Here is a 17,243-nt window from a genome sequence, read left to right as displayed (position 1 = left end):
ATGTGGGAAGAGCAAAAAATCCTAAAAGTGTGCCTAATTCTAGCAGTGGTGTGTTTATATTGTATAAGTGGTTTTATTTTTCATGGCTGTATGTGTGACCATAGAAGCAATCTGCTAGTGGTGAATTGATTGTCTGTATACAAGGAAAACAAATCTGAGATGCAGAACCCAGGCTATGTGCACGCCCCCACACACATGCACACACTCCTGCACATGTGCACACGCACATGCATGCACAGCCCCACACACACATGCATACTGTCACACACATATGTGCACGCACACACCCACATGCACATGCACACCCCCACACACACATGCGCAAACACACACTTGCACACCCCCCCCCCCCTCCTCCACACACACACACACACACACACACACATGCATGCACAGCGCTGCACAGACATGCATTCCATCACACACATATGCGCACGCACACAATCATGCACACCCCCACATACACATGCATACACCCACGTGGACACGCACATGCACACGCACACACACACATCCACACCCTGATTGCTCATGGCAATACAGCCGTTCCATGACCTCAGGGGACAGATGACACGTCCGGATGGATTTTCCGACTTTTACAGCGGTCTTCTCACCATTCCTCCGCTCCTCGAGAGGTGCAGGGTAAGGATGGGCCGGAGATGCCGAGAGAGGCCTCATTCATGAGCCACGTGCCAGCTCAGCCGCCCTCAGGGGTGATGTCCCATACTTAGATGCCTGAAGGCCATCACCGAAACCAAACGTGTTGAGACTGATCTGTCACCGGAGGGTTCATTAATATAAACCTAGAAGAACGCCCATCACACCTTTTGGCGGTCGGTTGGTGGTGACACAGAAGGAGACGCGCCACGGTGCAGTGTGTTCCTGGTTGCTGATCCTAACGCTCGCACTGGCAAGCAACTTGAGACCAGTCCACTCCCAGGGGGCATATGGCAGCCTCATTCTTAAGGCCCATCCACACCGAGAACGATAACTACGACGATAACTATAAATGTCTTTTTGAAATTCGTTCTGACAAGTGGGTGGCGGAGTGACGCTGAGTGGCGAACAATATCGTCGGGATCACTTTCAGAGCCATTTCTTTTCCAGCTGCGTGAACAGTGAAACACTGCCCGTAGCACGTGCTGAATGGCAGATGACATAGCTGAGGGGCTATTTAAAGAACATCAGCATGGGTGGTCACATCGCTATAGTTATCCTTCTTTGTGTGGATGGGCCTTAACAGGAAGAGGAATGGGGGGGGGGGGAAGGCTTTATCACCTCTGGGAGTGGATGGGGAAGAAATGACTCGACTCTGACTCTGAGTTTAATGACCTGACTGTATAAGGAAGCTGACATGAAAAGCAGAAAATGCTCTGCATCGGCTGTGACAAAGATCATTTGTTTGTTGCAATGTAACAGCCACAGTCACAATGCAATAGGATAATGTTTTCCCACCTGTATATTAGCATCTGCATCAAAGTAGAGCACTCCTATCCTGACATTTCTTGGGCCTTCATCCCCCCACTCAGATTTCAGCGGTTTACATGATGTTTGCCAGAGAGCTAAGACGGCACGTGCAAAGTGGCTGACACATTTCACAGCAATCAACCTGTGTGCGGATAATTGAAATTTAACAGTCTGCCTGGAGCACTGTTCGTCATCAGCTGTGCTGGCCCATTAATTGAATCGCTACATTTGTGTAATATGGTAAAGTGCAGATTAAGTGAGTTTGCGTCGGCTGCTTTGACCATTAAAATAAGTTTAATTACGTTACTTGATTACTGTAGTGCTGGCGGAGGTGAAACGGCGGGGCTGAGAACCCGAGAGCAGGCCCCCGCGCGGCCGCAGCTCAAACGCACTCTCCTGTTTGCTCTTTATACCATCTGCTGATGTGTGCGTTATCCAGCAAGGGAGGGAGGGAGAGAGAGGGAGAGGGTGAGTGGGGAAGACAGACGGAGAGTGCGAGGGACGGGCGGAGAGTGCGAGAGAGACGGGCAGAGAGTGAGAGAGAGACGGGCGGAGAGTGAGAGAGACGGGCGGAGAGTGAGAGAGACGGGCGGAGAGTGAGAGAGAGACGGGCGGAGAGTGAGAGAGAGACGGGCGGAGAGTGCGAGAGATGGGCAGAGAGTGAAAGAGTGAGAGAGTGCGAGAGATGGGCAGATAGTGAAAGAGTGAGAGAGTGCGAGAGAGATGGGCGGAGAGGGCGAGAGAGAGACGGGCAGAGAGTGAGAGAGTGCGAGAGAGTTGGGCGGAGAGTGAGAGAGTGCGAGAGAGATGGGCGGAGAGGGCGAGAGAGACATGGTTAATTAAGCTGCTGAGATGCTGAATATTATAAAAGTGAAAACATTTTTAACATGATTTTACATGGGAGTGTGAAAGAAAATTTGTGAATGAATCATGTTTGCTGCAAGCATGCTTTGTCTTCCTTGATTAATAATAGAAACTTTTCATGAAGTTGTGCCATTTGTTTTATATTCTAAAAACCAGTTTGGGTGAGTCAATAATGATCAATTTACATATTGCCTTTGTTCACATAAAGATATTTTCTATTAAGTACAAACACATCACCAACCCACTGCTGATGATGTAGGTATTCACTGACACTTTAAGAAAAGGCTTTCTCATGAGAGTCTACTGAGAGTGGCCAGTGCCAACAAATACAAAATGCCTTGAGATCCATCAAAAGCCAAAGCTGTTGAACCATAAAATTACCTTTGCAAAGTCTGGCGCTCTTTAAAAAGTTCGTCGGAGAGACTGCGGGCCTCTGCATTTCTGCCTGCCAAGGGCCTCCCGTTATAAACTTTATTCTTGACACTCTAAAAAGTTGCCATCTGTGCATCATCTTATCAAAAGTAACTTAATCTAGCACGATGTTAGTACAGCAATATGCAATCTCTGCCACCAAACATCCTAAATGAATATGCAAACAGCCAAATGGCCAAATGCTCTGCCGTAATCAGGGCCTGCAAAAGAGCTTTAAACCGGGACGGAAAGACCTGCCGCTGAGCCGGATTTGACAGTCGGCCTCTGTGTGCCAGATGTCAGAGCAGAGTGAACGTGTTGTGGAAAGTTTGCCGAGAAGAGCTTTTGCAAAGTCAGGTTCGCTGTAAACACCTTTTTAGGGTATGTCAGCATTCTCGCATTACTCCTCTTTATTTCCAATGAACCTGTCAGTCAGGAGCGCAGTCTAAACACAAGGGTACCTCGCTCCCGAAATCTCTTAAAACACTGCAGCGCTGTCTCAACCCCTCGCTGCAGCACCTCAACTTGCTTGAACCGATTTTCAAGATGGTTGCTTACTGTGTGTTTATCAGCATCCCAGTGCGCCGAAGCCGGAATCTAGACATCTAGGGGGCGGATTTATCTAGTTTGAGAGATGTTTTGACATAAACAGACAAAGCTAACCCCAATACAGCTCACCCAGTTCTACCCAGATGGAGCCTGGCTGCATCCTAGTCAGAAAAAAAAAAAAAACTTTGACTTTGCAACCAAACGTAGCCGGGTTTTCACCTGAACGCTTTGACACCGATTCACTGACTTTTCCCAATGTTCACTGAGATAGTTCAGGTAAATGGTAAATGTTTGAATCATTAACACCAGTTGGAGCTCCACCAACAAGAAACCATGATTTGATAGAAGTAGTAACCAATGGTTTGACTGCCAGCCTGCTCGGGCTTCAAGTACGGTGTACTTACAATCTAGCGAGGGCTGTTTATTTATAACGGCTGAATTTTATTTAAGCTCATGCTATGCTGGGTCTTTATATACCTATAAATAGCAGTCATCGAGTGGATTGGGGCTGGAATGCATGTTGCGTTTCGTTGTAAGGTTATACATGCGTCACATATTCTCTGTTGTGCTCAAGGTTTGAAGGCCAAGAGGCTACGAGCATCGCGGCGTAGGCTTGAGAGCTAGCGAGCGGCTTATCCCGCCGGCACACCGATGGAGAAACACCCCGCGGTACCATGGAGACAGAGTGAAGGAGCCAACCGTTAATCATGGCGGTGATCACGCTGAGACGAACAAACATCCTATAATTTGATATTTGTTAACTTTGCGGGGGGTCGGATGGGTGGGTGGGTGCAGTTCCAAGGGAAAATGATTAATAGACAACGAACCGACTGTGCCTCCCTCGGAGACGTACCGAGCGACTCAAACCCAAACGCGAACCCAGCACCCTGAGAGAGGTGTGGCGCTCACACCCCCGCCACTAGCGCCTAACCCACCCCACCCCCAGTGCGCCATCGTTCTAGCTTTCCACCTCCAGCCGTGCGAGGTCTAAGTAAATAACGCCACTGGCTCCGGATGACAGGCAATCTGAGACTCGTTCCTCCGGGATCTCACAGACGATGCCGCTGAAATCATCTTCAGAGAATCTTGACCACGCGTTATTTCAATATTTATGCAGCCTACTTTAGTGATTATGTGCTTTTATTTCGAGCCAGTTTAAGTTTTTCTTCTACGTAAAACTGTTGATGTGTCCGACCGCATCTTAGAGAAGTGTCATCTGGGCATCAAGATTTAATGCATGTCTTTTAGAAGAAAAGGTTTTTGCTGAACTTTAAGAGTCATGTTAACTTTAAGAGTCATTAAATATCACCTCATGAGACATAAGAAGGAGTTGAATCACATTTGTAACCGCAGTCTACAAACACATGCTGATTTTAGTTTTACTTGTGGTGTCTTGTACAGTCACATGGGTCGCTGCTCCTTCATTGTTTTATGAAAGAGAAGAGACCACGAGATGGAGGTAAAATGCCACTTAAATTTCCCCCAGGTTTCTAACGGGACTTGCCATTTCCGTAGCATAATGGTCTAATGGTCTTGGAAACTGCAGTGTAATGGGTGGGGGACTATCCATGTACACGAGGCCATTACATAGAATATCACACCAGAACATATTGTGATGTATAACGCTGATCTGATTTCTGCATGGAGTATTGTGGCATTTGCATGCATGTGTTTGAATGTATTCAGATGAGTCACTGGATTAAAGTAAACTTACAGTGCCATGAACCGGAGTAACCTCAAAACTTTCAAGCTCAAAAACCTACCAATCTGTCTTTGTTAAAGCAGAAGAGTGGTATAAAATACTTCCACAGCGATGTGAAAGACCTTCAAATTATCGGAAGTGTTAGGTTGCAATTATTGCTGCTAAAGGTGGTGAAACCAGTTATTAAATTTAAGGGGCAATTACTTTTTCACAAGGTTGACACGGATGTTTGTTACATTTACTTTCATGAAATCAATGAAACAATCTTTTGAAAAATATCAGGTTCCCTTTGTCTAATATGACATTTTGTTGAAAGATCTGAAACCATTCAGTGTGAAAAATATGCAATGTTAGAGGAAATCAGGAAGGGGGCAAATACTTTTTCATGGCACTGTACTGTTCTTTCAGACAGTTTGTTTCTTATTTGTAGCAGTTTGTATCTTAATGGTCAGGTGTTTCCACTAGCACGTGGGCAGACTGTTTTTAAAGTATATCAGGAAAATATGTTTTCACCGTCTAGCCCCATTCTCTGCCCTGGCCCTGCACCTCATAAATATTGCACGTTTAAAAGTGACCCTGCTTCTATGTTAATGCGAATACTCAGGCGGTACTGAATGAGGATTAGTTCCCAGAGGGACTTTCGTGAGCTGTGTTTCTCACCTGCATTTTTATCCTCCGCGCACAGAGCCAATAAAAATGATGATTTAGGGGGTCTCGGTCCTAATGATTTCTTGAGAGGGGTGTAAATTGTGCAGTGAATTGTGAATGTGCCCAGAGAAAGTTCTAAGGCTTCGAACCACATTTTATGTGGAGGAAGAAAAAGTATCGATTGAAAACAGTTCATAAAAAACTGAATAACATAATATCCTTTAGTAAAACGAATCCCAGGTGTACCTTGGTAGTCCGTGCATTATTGTAATGCAGCATTTATTGTCCAATTAAAATTGGATAATTGTCTTGGTCCCACCATGAACACAATAAAAACGTGCAATAACACCCTCAGTTACCACTTTATTAGGTATTTATTAGACTTATTTTTTATATTTATTGGTCTTCAGCTGCTGTAGCCCCTCCGCTTCAAGTTTGATGTGTGTGTTCAGAGATGCTCTTCTGCATTCTGCTGTTGTAATGTGTGGTTATTTGAGTGAGTCGCCTTCCTGTCAGCTTTGACCAGTCTGGCCCTTCTCCTCTGACCTCTCTCATTAACAAGGTTAACACAGCCCTACCGCTCTGGATGTTGTTTTGTCATGTAAACTCTTGAGACTGTTGTGAATGAAAATCCCAGAAGACCAGCAGTTTCTGAGGTACTCTAAGCACCCCGTCTGGCACCAGCGATCATTCCACGGTCAAAGGTGCACATTTCTTCCCCGTTCTTATGTCTGGTCCAAACAACAACTGAACCTCTTGACCATGTCTGCGTGTGTTTTTGCATTGAGTTGCTGCCACATGACGCACAGATATAGCAAATATAATGTAATAAAGTGGACACTGAGTCCCCATACAACGCACCTAGCCTTGCTAAGGAGGATTTCTTATACAGCTACCTCCTGTTCTCCTGGGGAATGAGGAGCATAATGAAAGGGGTGACTTTGTTTGAGGAAATGGGGAACCGAAGGAGCAGGTTCTGGGTCAGGAACCGCCCCAGAGCACAACCCCCCTCCCGGCCCTGTGTGCTCCAAAACGGAGAGGCCATCTCACCCGGCAGTGTGAAGCTATCCAGGAGAACAGGTGTCTTTCATTGCCATGGGAACGGTTCCTGACACCTCTCGCCACCGCCAGAGGAGGAGGTATTCAGCTTCGGGAGGTGTCTACATCTGCGGGGGGAAGGAGGGGGTTCTTGGCGGCGTTTTGGGCGGTGAGAGATATGGTCGGCCCAAGGAGGTTAGGTTTCACGCCCCTCTCTCTTCACGTCTAATGGAAAGCGCTATTTCGGCCGCACCCATCACGCCGCGCAGCCGGGGGAGGATGACTGACAGCAGGGGGGAAAATAAAACCAGGAGGGACCCTCTCCGAGCCCGGCCACCCGAGCTCAGGTTTCTGGAGAGAACCGGTCCTCCGTCAGCGATGTGAAAGGGCGAGAATGACGAGCGGTTCCGTCAATGGGAGGGTAGAGTGAGGCTGTGTTGAAAGACGGACACCTCTCCATCTGTCCTCAAGGTGCCCTGTTTCTGCTTCTGTGGTTGGGCCTCTAGCATGAACCCTCTTACAGAAAGTATCCATTGTGTTGTGCTGTCCTGCTGCCCCCTTTATGACCCTCTGTTTTTTGTTTATTTTTGATGTCCTTGATTATCTGACACATTTGAGGTCAGTTCTTTTTAAAGAAACTGTCAGTCCAGAGTCTTTTGAATTCAGAATTGTCTGCCTTTTTATCGTTCAAATTGGTGTATGAAGCGACTAAATCACTGTCCCCAACTGTTAAAAGATAACAAAATAACATTTCCACTTGGTAGAGCTTGGTCAAAATGTATGTCAAATTTCAAAAGCAAAGAAGAAAGGCAACCATCTTTTGAAAAAGATTAACCTGTGGATTCAATCAACCTGGCATAGCACAAATGAAGAAGCTGCTACATTAAATCCAACATGACAATCATCTTAAAGTGGTGGGGAAAAGTCGCTTTGTTGTAAAACGGCTGGCAGCTAACCTGGGAAGAGTTCGTTCGACTGAACAACGCCTGATAATGACTCTGCGGTTTTGATAGCGTCTCTGGCTAGCCTGCTGGGCGGGGGCAATTTGCAGAGCCTGCGTCTCCCGTCTTCAGCGTATCGCTCATCGAAGCAACAAGTACGCCTGCAGCAGGGCCTCTTATCTTTTACACGGAGCAGGGAAATTGACAGGGCAATTTCTCTTAAATTTACTCTCCCGCCACACCGTCCTCATTATTCATCACCTGAGCGGGGAACCTGCTGTCCTCCATTTATGCGTCCGTGTTCTCGCCGGCCTGAAAAATGCCACTTTTCGGGGGTCCTCGCCGCGCCTTTTTAGCAATTTCACGAGGAATTTGTTTTCATAAACGAGGGCGGTTAGCGGTTCGTTTGGAAGGCGCCGGACTGCGCGCGTGGGCGACGGGGACATTGTTCTTCCCGCCGCGACGCTCCCTCCCCGCCTGCTAAAAACCTGGGCAATTTCCCCAAAAAACCAGGCTCGCCTTCGAAATTGCCCGCGATTTATGTCCACGCGTAACGGCTCTCCCGGCACGAATCGAGGACACACCTGACGGGCATCGCTAAATGACGGATGTTGGAAGGGGGGGTGGGGGGGGGTGCGGCTGGGCACGTGCGCTGCACTGGGCTGAATGGGATTTATTTGAATTGCGCTCTGGGAAGTGTTTAGTGCTCCTGGTCCGAGGAGTTTGACGATTATTTCTTTATCCGTATTCGTAATTTGAGGTGTAATGGAGTCGAGCCGCTGCAAGCTTTATGGGCGTCATAACGGATGTTTTTATGTTTTATAAAACATTTTACTTTATGGGTCCGGAGATGGATTCTGCCGCACTGCTCGCTCCTGAGAACAGGTCATTTCCTGGCGGGACGGCCGGGAATGGAAAGCGCTGCCTTGTGGGATCCTTGTGTTCCCGACGCTCCGAGCTCTCGTAAATAAAGCCTTCAGTGAGTGCGGTGAGAGAACTCGGCCTTGACGATATCATTTTCTGGATTTATTTGATGTCCGTTTCACCGTCGCTGACAGAGTGCGTGACGCAGGGTTGGTCCCGGAGAGAGTGTCAGACCCGGGTCGGACGGCTCCAGGTTTAATCCGGGCGCTTGAGGTCTCTTGTTCCAGAAAAGTGCCCCCCCAAGGGGGAATTGATTTTCCGCGACGGCAAGCGTATTCAGTTCACTGCTCTCTGTCTCTCTCTCGACGCTCTGGATTGGCTAAACTGACGCCGTTGAAAATCAGACAAGACCACTGAGAATTTGTTAGAGTGCGTTATGTCGTCGTTCCTCATTTAATTATGCTTTGTTTATTGTCTGTGGGGAAAGTCGCAACTCTCTGTAGTCCAATGAGACCAACTGTCCCCTTTGTGGGAGCTGGCATCGGTTATTCAGGGCTCTACCATCTGGTCTGTTTTACAGGGGTGTGAGCCAGGTGAGGTCAGGCGCTGGGATCTGGTTCCATGCCCAGACTGGCGGACACATGCCATGTGTCTGGGGGCCGGATTTTTAACTGCGGCCCTCGACGGCTGCACCGCACAACAATGAAGTCGCGTGGCTCACTGGACTAAAGGTCAAAGGTCGCTATCTGAGGGAGCTAAACGCACTGCTATAGAGCCTCCAGAAGGTGGCACCAACTTCTATAGCGGATTTTGACTCATCATTGCTTATATCAGTGGTGACTGGTGTTTGTGTTAATGCCCGCGCAGGAGCAGACACAGAGGGAAGAAGTCAGGGAGCTACCGAACATTAACGTCGTTCGCAACAAGGAGGCCTTGACATCGATAACGAGAGAACCTCGTTGTTGATGTCAAAGCCCCGGTGTCCGTTCCAGCTCTAGCTATTCCGCGGATGCAACGCTAATTAACAGGTCAAGATGCATCCAGCGGCTTTAAATATTGGCCTTGTGGTCCGTCCCGAAAGATTTACGGCCCTCTGTCCCCTGCCGGAGTGCCCCCCTTATTCGCAACGGGCCATGGGCCGCGGAAAACGTCCTCGGATTTCACCGGGCATTCGCCGCGCTCTAACGGACTGTCCTTTTCTCGAACCCTGAGTTCCTCGCATCGCTTGAGAGCCGTGCAGCTAGCCGCAGGCTGCGGCATGCGATCGGCCGGCGCGGGGTGGAGGCAGGCGGAGGGGGAGCGTTAAATTTTACATTACAGGCATTTGGCAGACGCTCTTATCCAGAGCGACGTACAACAACGTGCAACCATAACCAGGGACAAGTGTGTTGGAAGACCCTAGGGGGGAAGTACAGTTCCAAGTGCTAGGAATGGCCACATGGATATGAACCTGGACCTTGTAGGTTAATCTGATGAGGCAAATGGGCAGCTGGGAGCCTAGTGGTTAAGGTACATGATTTGGACCAGCAAGGTTGGCAGTTCAATCCCCGGTGTAGCCTCAATAAGATCCGTACAGATTTTGGGCACCCGAGCAAGGCCCTTAACCCTTTGCTCCAGGGGGGTTTGTCCCCTGCTTAGTCTAATCAAATGTAATTTAATGTAAAATGAAATTGATCTCTCTTTGCCAAACACACAGTGGCATTTGTTTTTTTCTCTTCCAGTTCGGGGACAGGACCTGTCAGTCAGCAAGTTGTCACTGGCAGCCTCTTTGCCCAGCAATGTAAGAAATGCCCTGCGCTTAGAGCCAGTATGAAAGCCCTGCGTGATGTCACAACCATCCTGTGGGAGAATGACTCTACTGAGGAGGAATGTGGGACCCGGCCGTGGGAGGCCATGGAGTGGGCTTGGTCCCCCTGGGCTCACACATAGAGTGTGTGACTGAATGAGTGTGTGTTGTGCGGACTGAATGAGTGTGTGTTGTGCGGACTGAATGAGTGTGTGTTGTGCGGACTGAATGAGTGTGTGTTGTGCGGACTGAATGAGTGTGTGTTGTGCGGACTGAATGAGTGTGTGTTGTGCGGACTGAATGAGTGTGTGTTGTGCGGTGTGGGGGTTGGGGAGCCGGGGGGGGGGGGGGGGGGGGGGTGCGGTGCGATAGAGGCATTCGGTTGCGACCCCGCCGTCTGTCAGGAAGCCTTCGCAGCCGCGCTCCCTGGCGTTCCTCTAATTTCTCCCGGGAACACTGGAGCGACGGAGGTAGACGAGGCGCACCGAACGAGACCTCGTGGGAGATTTCAGAAACCAGAGAAAGCGAGAGCCCACACCCCTCCCCTCCCTCTGAACAACTGGGATTCCTGACCCGGGGCGGCACGGCGGGGGAGCTAGCCGACGACGAGGACCGCCACCGTGATTTACTCCACACCCCCCCTCCCCCTCCCCCTCCACCCTCGGCACAGTGAGCACGGCGACTTCACTTAGCCTTGTCACTGTCTGACATTTCAGCCACGGCCTCATTGGACACAGTGCGCAGGGGAGGAGGGGGGGGGGGGTATAAACGCCCGGGTGGGTAGGGGCCCCACACAAGTACCCCAGAGGGGGAAGGTGGGCGGTGCAGCAGTGGTCAGAAAGACAAACCAACATTTTATCGCGCGGGTGTTTTTGCTCGGAAAACGAATACGTTTGCGAACGAACCCGAGCGATGTTCGGCTACAGACAGTGCAGCAGGTTCACGTGGACGGGCACCCTGGAGACCTACGGTCAGCGCCCGGACAGCGGTAAGCGCGTTCACACGCCGGACACGCCTAGAGCGCGCGCACGAGACTCCTCTCGTCGCGACGGGTCTGTGAGCCAGAGAAGAGGCAGGAAGCAGCGTCCACGGAGCCAGTCGGTTCCCCGCTAATGTTTATTTCTGGAAAAGCTTCTGCATAGCGGCGGCTTGCCGTCGCGCAGTCGCTCCGCGCTGATTTTCTCTCTCCCCTCGTTCACTGTTGCTGACTCGGTCCTGCGTCGTCCTTGTTTACCCCCTCAGTTCCCTTTATTCTCCGACCGACGCGATTGTCATCATTTCAAATTATTTCATCACCGTTCACCTCGCCTTCGCGATTGCGTGGGCGCGTGTGCGTGCGCCTAGACGACGTGCCGTTTACTTTCTCCTTCCTGAAAATCCTTTCCGTCGAGCCAGAACCGCATTTCTGAGCCAGACATCAAAAAAGCACATCTCATCTGAAAATGTCTTTTTATTAAAAATAGAGACCTGTCTTTCCGCTGTCTGGAGGACGCGGGAAGATCTTCCCCTCGCCCGTTCGCCACTGCTGGACCCACGCCAGATACGAGGTCTCACGCCTACTCAAGCCCGCCATTATCAAATGTCACCAGAAAGATTATATTGTTTTTGCAGAACTGGCCCGTCGGAGTGAAATGTGCCCCAGGTGAATTCGGTACAGATGAGAAGGGGGGGGGGGAGGCTGAAAGAGTCTGTTCCTCCTGGAAGAACTGTGTTTGCTGAGAAGGAACTGGTGTGTGTGTTTGGGGGGGGGGGGTTGTATGCAATGATTTATTAAAAAGTGAAGAAATTTGGGTTTCCTTGGTAACGCTACAACCCCAGCTGCGTCTCAGTTTCCTCACTTATACAATGGCGGGGTGCGTTTCACAATGGCCTGATGCTATTACGAGCGCCACTTTGGCATCACGTCACATGACACATTTAATCCCCTGTGACAGGGCTGCCTCTCAGATAATGTTTGGCTATAGGGGAAAATATTTAACCCTTTCTTTGCCGCTTTCTCGAAGACATGGCAAAACTGACGTTACAACTGCTGTATATTTGGGCAGTAAAGTAACATAATAGAGACTGGTAAGACGGATTTCCTCCTGAGGGTAATAAGACAACAGTATGTCAGTCTCTTATGTTGCTGTATTGGGCTTCACTGCTCAAATATCCCGCAGCTGTAGGGTTGCTTACCCTGGAATTGCTCTGGAGATATTTCGGATACAATGAAGCGGTACCTCATTTGCGCAGAGCAGTATCTGCAGTGCGTCCACACTGCGGAGAGGTGAGGCGCTAGTCTGTGTGACGGACAGACTCTGTGAACAAGAAGCGGAGGTAATCCGTGTGTAAAATCAGCAGGCAGACGGCGTGACTGCCATGGCAGCAGGAGTCAATGCGCTGGTGTCAAAGACATAGACGGTGTGGGCCCTGGCTTTGGGGGCCAGTGTGGGACCCACAGCTGTAGAATGGCTAAGGTACATGACTGGGACCTGGAAGGTTGGTGGTTCAAGCCCCTTAAACCCACATTTTCCCCTGTCCCCCGCTTAGTCTCATCAACTAAGTCACTTTTGATAAAAAAAAAAAAAAAAGTGTCAGCTAAATAACATGTAATAGAGAGAGCCCAGGAACTGAGAGGCTTAGAGGTGTAGAGCAATGATGGGGATGGAGGGATACTGTAGGGCGGAGAGTGATGGAGAGCGGAATGGAGTGATGCAGGGGGGATAAGCAGGACAGAGTGATGGAGAGAGGGTGAGGAACGGAAGGTCATCGATCAATTTCAGTCAATCTGTTGTTTGTATCGCGCTTTTTACAGACTGTCACACGGACGCTTTGCAGCAGTGCTACTCAGCTCCACGTCCTGCGGGCCGCAGTGTCTGCAGGTATTCGCTCCTGTTTTCACTAATTATGTCACCTGCTTGGTTTAGATAACAAGCAAATTGGTGAAATCAAGTGGTTTAGCGCACAGTGGAAGCAAATGCCTGCAGACACTGCGGCCCGCAGGATGTGGAGTTGACTAGCTCTGCAGGACGTGGCGTTGAGTAGCTCTGCAGGACGTGGGGTTGAGTAGCTCTGCAGGAAGTGGGGTTGAGTAGCTCTGCAGGACGTGGAGTTGAGTAGCACTGCAGGACGTGGAGTTGAGTAGCACTGCAGGACGTGGGGTTGAGTAGCTCTGCAGGACGTGGAGTTGAGTAGCACTGCAGGACGTGGAGTTGAGTAGCTCTGCAGGACGTGGAGTTGAGTAGCTCTGCAGGACGTGGAGTTGAGTAGCACTGCAGGACGTGGAGTTGAGTAGCTCTGCAGGACGTGGAGTTGAGTAGCACTGCAGGACGTGGAGTTGAGTAGCTCTGCAGGACGTGGGGTTGAGTAGCTCTGCAGGATGTGGAGTTGAGTAGCTCTGCAGGACGTGGAGTTGAGTAGCACTGCAGGATGTGGAGTTGAGTAGCTCTGCAGGACGTGGAGTTGAGTAGTGCTGCCTTAGAGTAACAGAAGGGCATAAAGGGAAAGAGCAAACGGCCAGAGCCCCGGACCGAAAATGGCAAGGTCAGGAGGAATAACCTAAGGTGAGAAAGGGATGTAATGGCTGAAGTTACCATGCAATATTGACCATTGTCTTGGTTGCCCCCACCCCCCCCTTAAAAAAATAAAATAAAAAGCGACAAGCTATGACTGCTTCTAATCAGTGAGTGAAAGCACCTGGTTGCACCACCCTTTTTTGTGATTCACAAAGCCATGTACTTCTATTACTAGTATAGACTGAAAAGGACAGTGACTGCATAACTGAAAGGATCTGTCTTTATGGGTTTTGAGAGCAATCTGTTTCTGTTGTGAGACACTGGGAAATGCTTTGTGGGACAGGATTGGTATTTATGTGTTGTGACAGCCAATGATTTTGTGTGCACCCTGAACATCTAACGGCACCAAGCTTGGAGCTCATAAAATATAAATACATACTGGAATAGATATGCTGATATAAGTATAGTACAAAGATGCATATCATGCTCAAATACATGCATGCGGACCCCTCTCAGTAGTCTCAAAGTTCAATGATAATAGCGCTACTAATAGTTTTCGGTTAAAGGGGCCTGCAGAAGTGCTTCATTTGTGTGCGACAAGTTCACGTTCTCTTAAAAAAACACTACAGTGCCATTGTGGACCTTTCATACTGAAAGTGCCAACATGCTCAACAGTGCTGAAGTTTCTTCAAGGAGAGTTCAAGAGTGCTGTTTCTCAACAGAAGGTGGGAAATTTTGACTAATGTCAACATTCTACTGAATAGCAATTATATTATTCAGAAAAGTTATATGTACACGCATGAGTTTGGTAATCTCAAGATAAGTGAAATAAATAGTAGAAACCTCAAGATGACTAAAAGTAGGGACTATTACAAGGAATATAATATAATAATTACAGTCAGCCTTTTCTGGAGAAATGTAATCCATTTTAGTGATTAGCAGCAATTTCCATGCAGGTTCTTTCAATACTAAACTGAATTTCAAATGACACCTGAATTTGACTGATTTGAAAAGAAATGTTTGCTTTCTCTGTGAAAGACACTGCTTGGCCATTGAGTGACCGCAGCCTAAAATGGAACCTAATGCGAGCATGACGCTTTGGACAGTAAGGGGCGGGGGGAGTGAGGGGATAAATGCACTTGTCAATGGAATAGCATTTTTCATAAGGAAGGCTCCATGTTGACGAGGACCGTGAGCAATAATATCAGCCTGACTCACCGTCTGAGATGGCTCTGCCAGAGCTTTAGGCAGCTTAACTGTACGAGCAGAAAGACATTACTTAACCGTGGCTACAGCTTAAACAGGGACAATGGGTAGCTTCACTCCAGGGTCAAATTGCTTCTTATTAATAGTAAATTATTCACATAGCCCTAGTTGTCTCGTGGAGTTATTTATTGATTTTTATTGAGTTGGTGAAAGGTGGATTCCAGATCTCTTCAGAGGACTGTGAGGGGAGTCTCTTTGGTCTTCAGCTTGCCACGTTGTTGACGGTGAATGTTCGTAAAGTTAAATTTCCCCATTTCCAAACCCGTCCTGCCTCCAGATTAGTGACCAGACTTTTCAGCTGTTTCCCATCATCATGTGGAGAGTGCATATGGTGGGAAAGTTCTCTCGCCAGCAGGAGACAAAGAGTCATATTTTAGGCAGAAGTTCAAGGTCAAGCTTGTTCTAGCCCTTGCCTGTCTTTCGGAGTTATTTTAGACCGCTGCTAATTCACTGTTAGGAACAGCTCGTAAACATCTTGGCAAAGGTGTGAAATATTTCTCTTTCTAAAAATAAAGTTTTTGCATCTGCGTCTCAGAACTTTGGAGAGTGTCACGTATCTTTAGCTGTCCAAGAACTTGTCTGAGACATTCCTCAATACCAAGAACCTATTGCAGGGCTACTTTGTGACTGATACTTGAGGTGACCATCCTTAATATAGGCACAAGGTTGAAGACATGAATTTACCATCTGGTAGCTTGTCATCAGTTGACATCAATTTGTCCTGTTCATTATGTTACAATTAAGATTTTCACCTTGTAGGCCTTTCTGATTGATTATTACATGGTCAACTGCATATTTTTTCAAAAGATTTATTTGAAATTTCTGAGGAGCTGTCGTATGGCTTATACCTTGTGGTTAGGTGTGCCTGTATCTGTTTTTACAAGAACAGAAGTTTCTTCAAGCGTCAGATGCTTAAAATCCATTTATATTTGCAAATGCCTTAAGCAGCCTTGGCAGCTTTGTGAAGAGGGAAGGGTATACCCTTTCACGCCCACTCTCCAATAACCGTAAAATTGTGCTCTCTTGTTTTAGTGTTTTTTTAAGAGATCATAGAGGGCAAGAGAGAGACATGCTGGAATATTTGTTTTGCAACCTTATTTTAAAAGGAAAAGTTTCAGATGGTTGGTAAATACTCTGAGCGTTTGGCCGTGTCTCAACCACGCTGGACAGCTAGATTTAATTACGCTTTTTGATTGACATTTTTACTGGCTGGTTGCGTTGGAGACCAGGCGTGAGACCAGCAGGTCGCAATTTCGGCGAAAAGGTCGGAGGGCACCTCGTCCTTCTGAAAACACTTAACGGCCACGGAATCCAGGAGCCTCAATAACAACCCTCTGGGTTACTGCTTTATGTTTATGTATTCTAGCGCGTTTCAACACCGATTCGTTGGACTGCGGGGTCAAAACAAGAGGCAGCTGGCGCAACAGTCGTTGGAGGAGAGTGCCTGCATGCACTCTCTTGAACCTATGCCGGATGTTGCGGCATCTGAGCTGAACTGGCCTAAAAATCTGATTGGCCATTCAAAAATAGAAGCTGCAGGGGAAAAAATTTCAGGGTTAAAATAGACAAGACTGCAGGAGCCGAGTCTCCAGAGGAAAGACGCCGTACGAGTTTACTCAAAGCAAGATGTGTTCGTGTTCGTCACACTATGTTCTGTGATGAAGTGAAAATTTTAATTGGTTAAAAACAAAATCAGATTTAAAATAATTGACCTGGAGATGGACACAAATGTGCCTGTGAGCATGTGTGCAGATTCTGCCCTGTTTAGTTCAGTGGACCCAGCTGATAAAGTCAGTATCTTTGTAAATCCGTGTGCAAATTTGTGTGTGAAGTAACAAATTCCGTCAGATTTATCGAACATTATCGGCTTTTTTTTGCATCCACGTGCGTATGTGGATAAATACCCGTCAATCGTAAAGAAACGCACTGAACTTATGATTAGCATAAATTCACGCCCCTAAAATACCTTATAAGGACTGCGTAATTCAATTTCAGGCAATTTAAACAGATGGCTGAGTAAAGATGAAAAAACGTTGCTTAATGCTATGTAGCCTATACATAGCATTAACTACAGCTACTTTGTAAATCTTTGTTAATCTTGCCTTTGCAAACATTAAAATGTATACTAAAACCTATTTAGGTGTTAGCACCTTCTGTGCCATGATGTCTGCAGGTGTAAACTTGAACTTGCTATTATTGTTCATTGTTTATTA

General features: G+C 47.9%; 1 protein-coding gene across 3 annotated transcripts in view; it reads left to right on the top strand.

Moving 5' to 3' along the window:
• The first annotated feature begins 11,090 nt into the window (after positions 1–11,090).
• Positions 11,091–17,243, top strand: part of LOC133111399 (cytosolic carboxypeptidase 4) — a 157,954-nt gene continuing 151,801 nt past the window's right edge. For all 3 annotated transcript variants that reach the window (XR_009704991.1, XM_061221729.1, XM_061221728.1), the window contains exon 1: positions 11,091–11,258. Coding sequence is in view for 2 of the 3 variants with exons in the window: in XM_061221729.1 (XP_061077713.1) it covers positions 11,183–11,258 (76 nt within the window). In the remaining variant the exon portion in view is untranslated. The remainder of the gene's footprint in view (positions 11,259–17,243) is intronic.

Source organism: Conger conger, chromosome 15, assembly GCF_963514075.1.
Source record: "Conger conger chromosome 15, fConCon1.1, whole genome shotgun sequence".
NCBI classification, from domain to species: Eukaryota; Metazoa; Chordata; class Actinopteri; order Anguilliformes; family Congridae; genus Conger; species Conger conger.
Note: the sequence above shows the minus strand (reverse complement) of the source record. Positions and strands in the feature narration are given on the sequence as shown.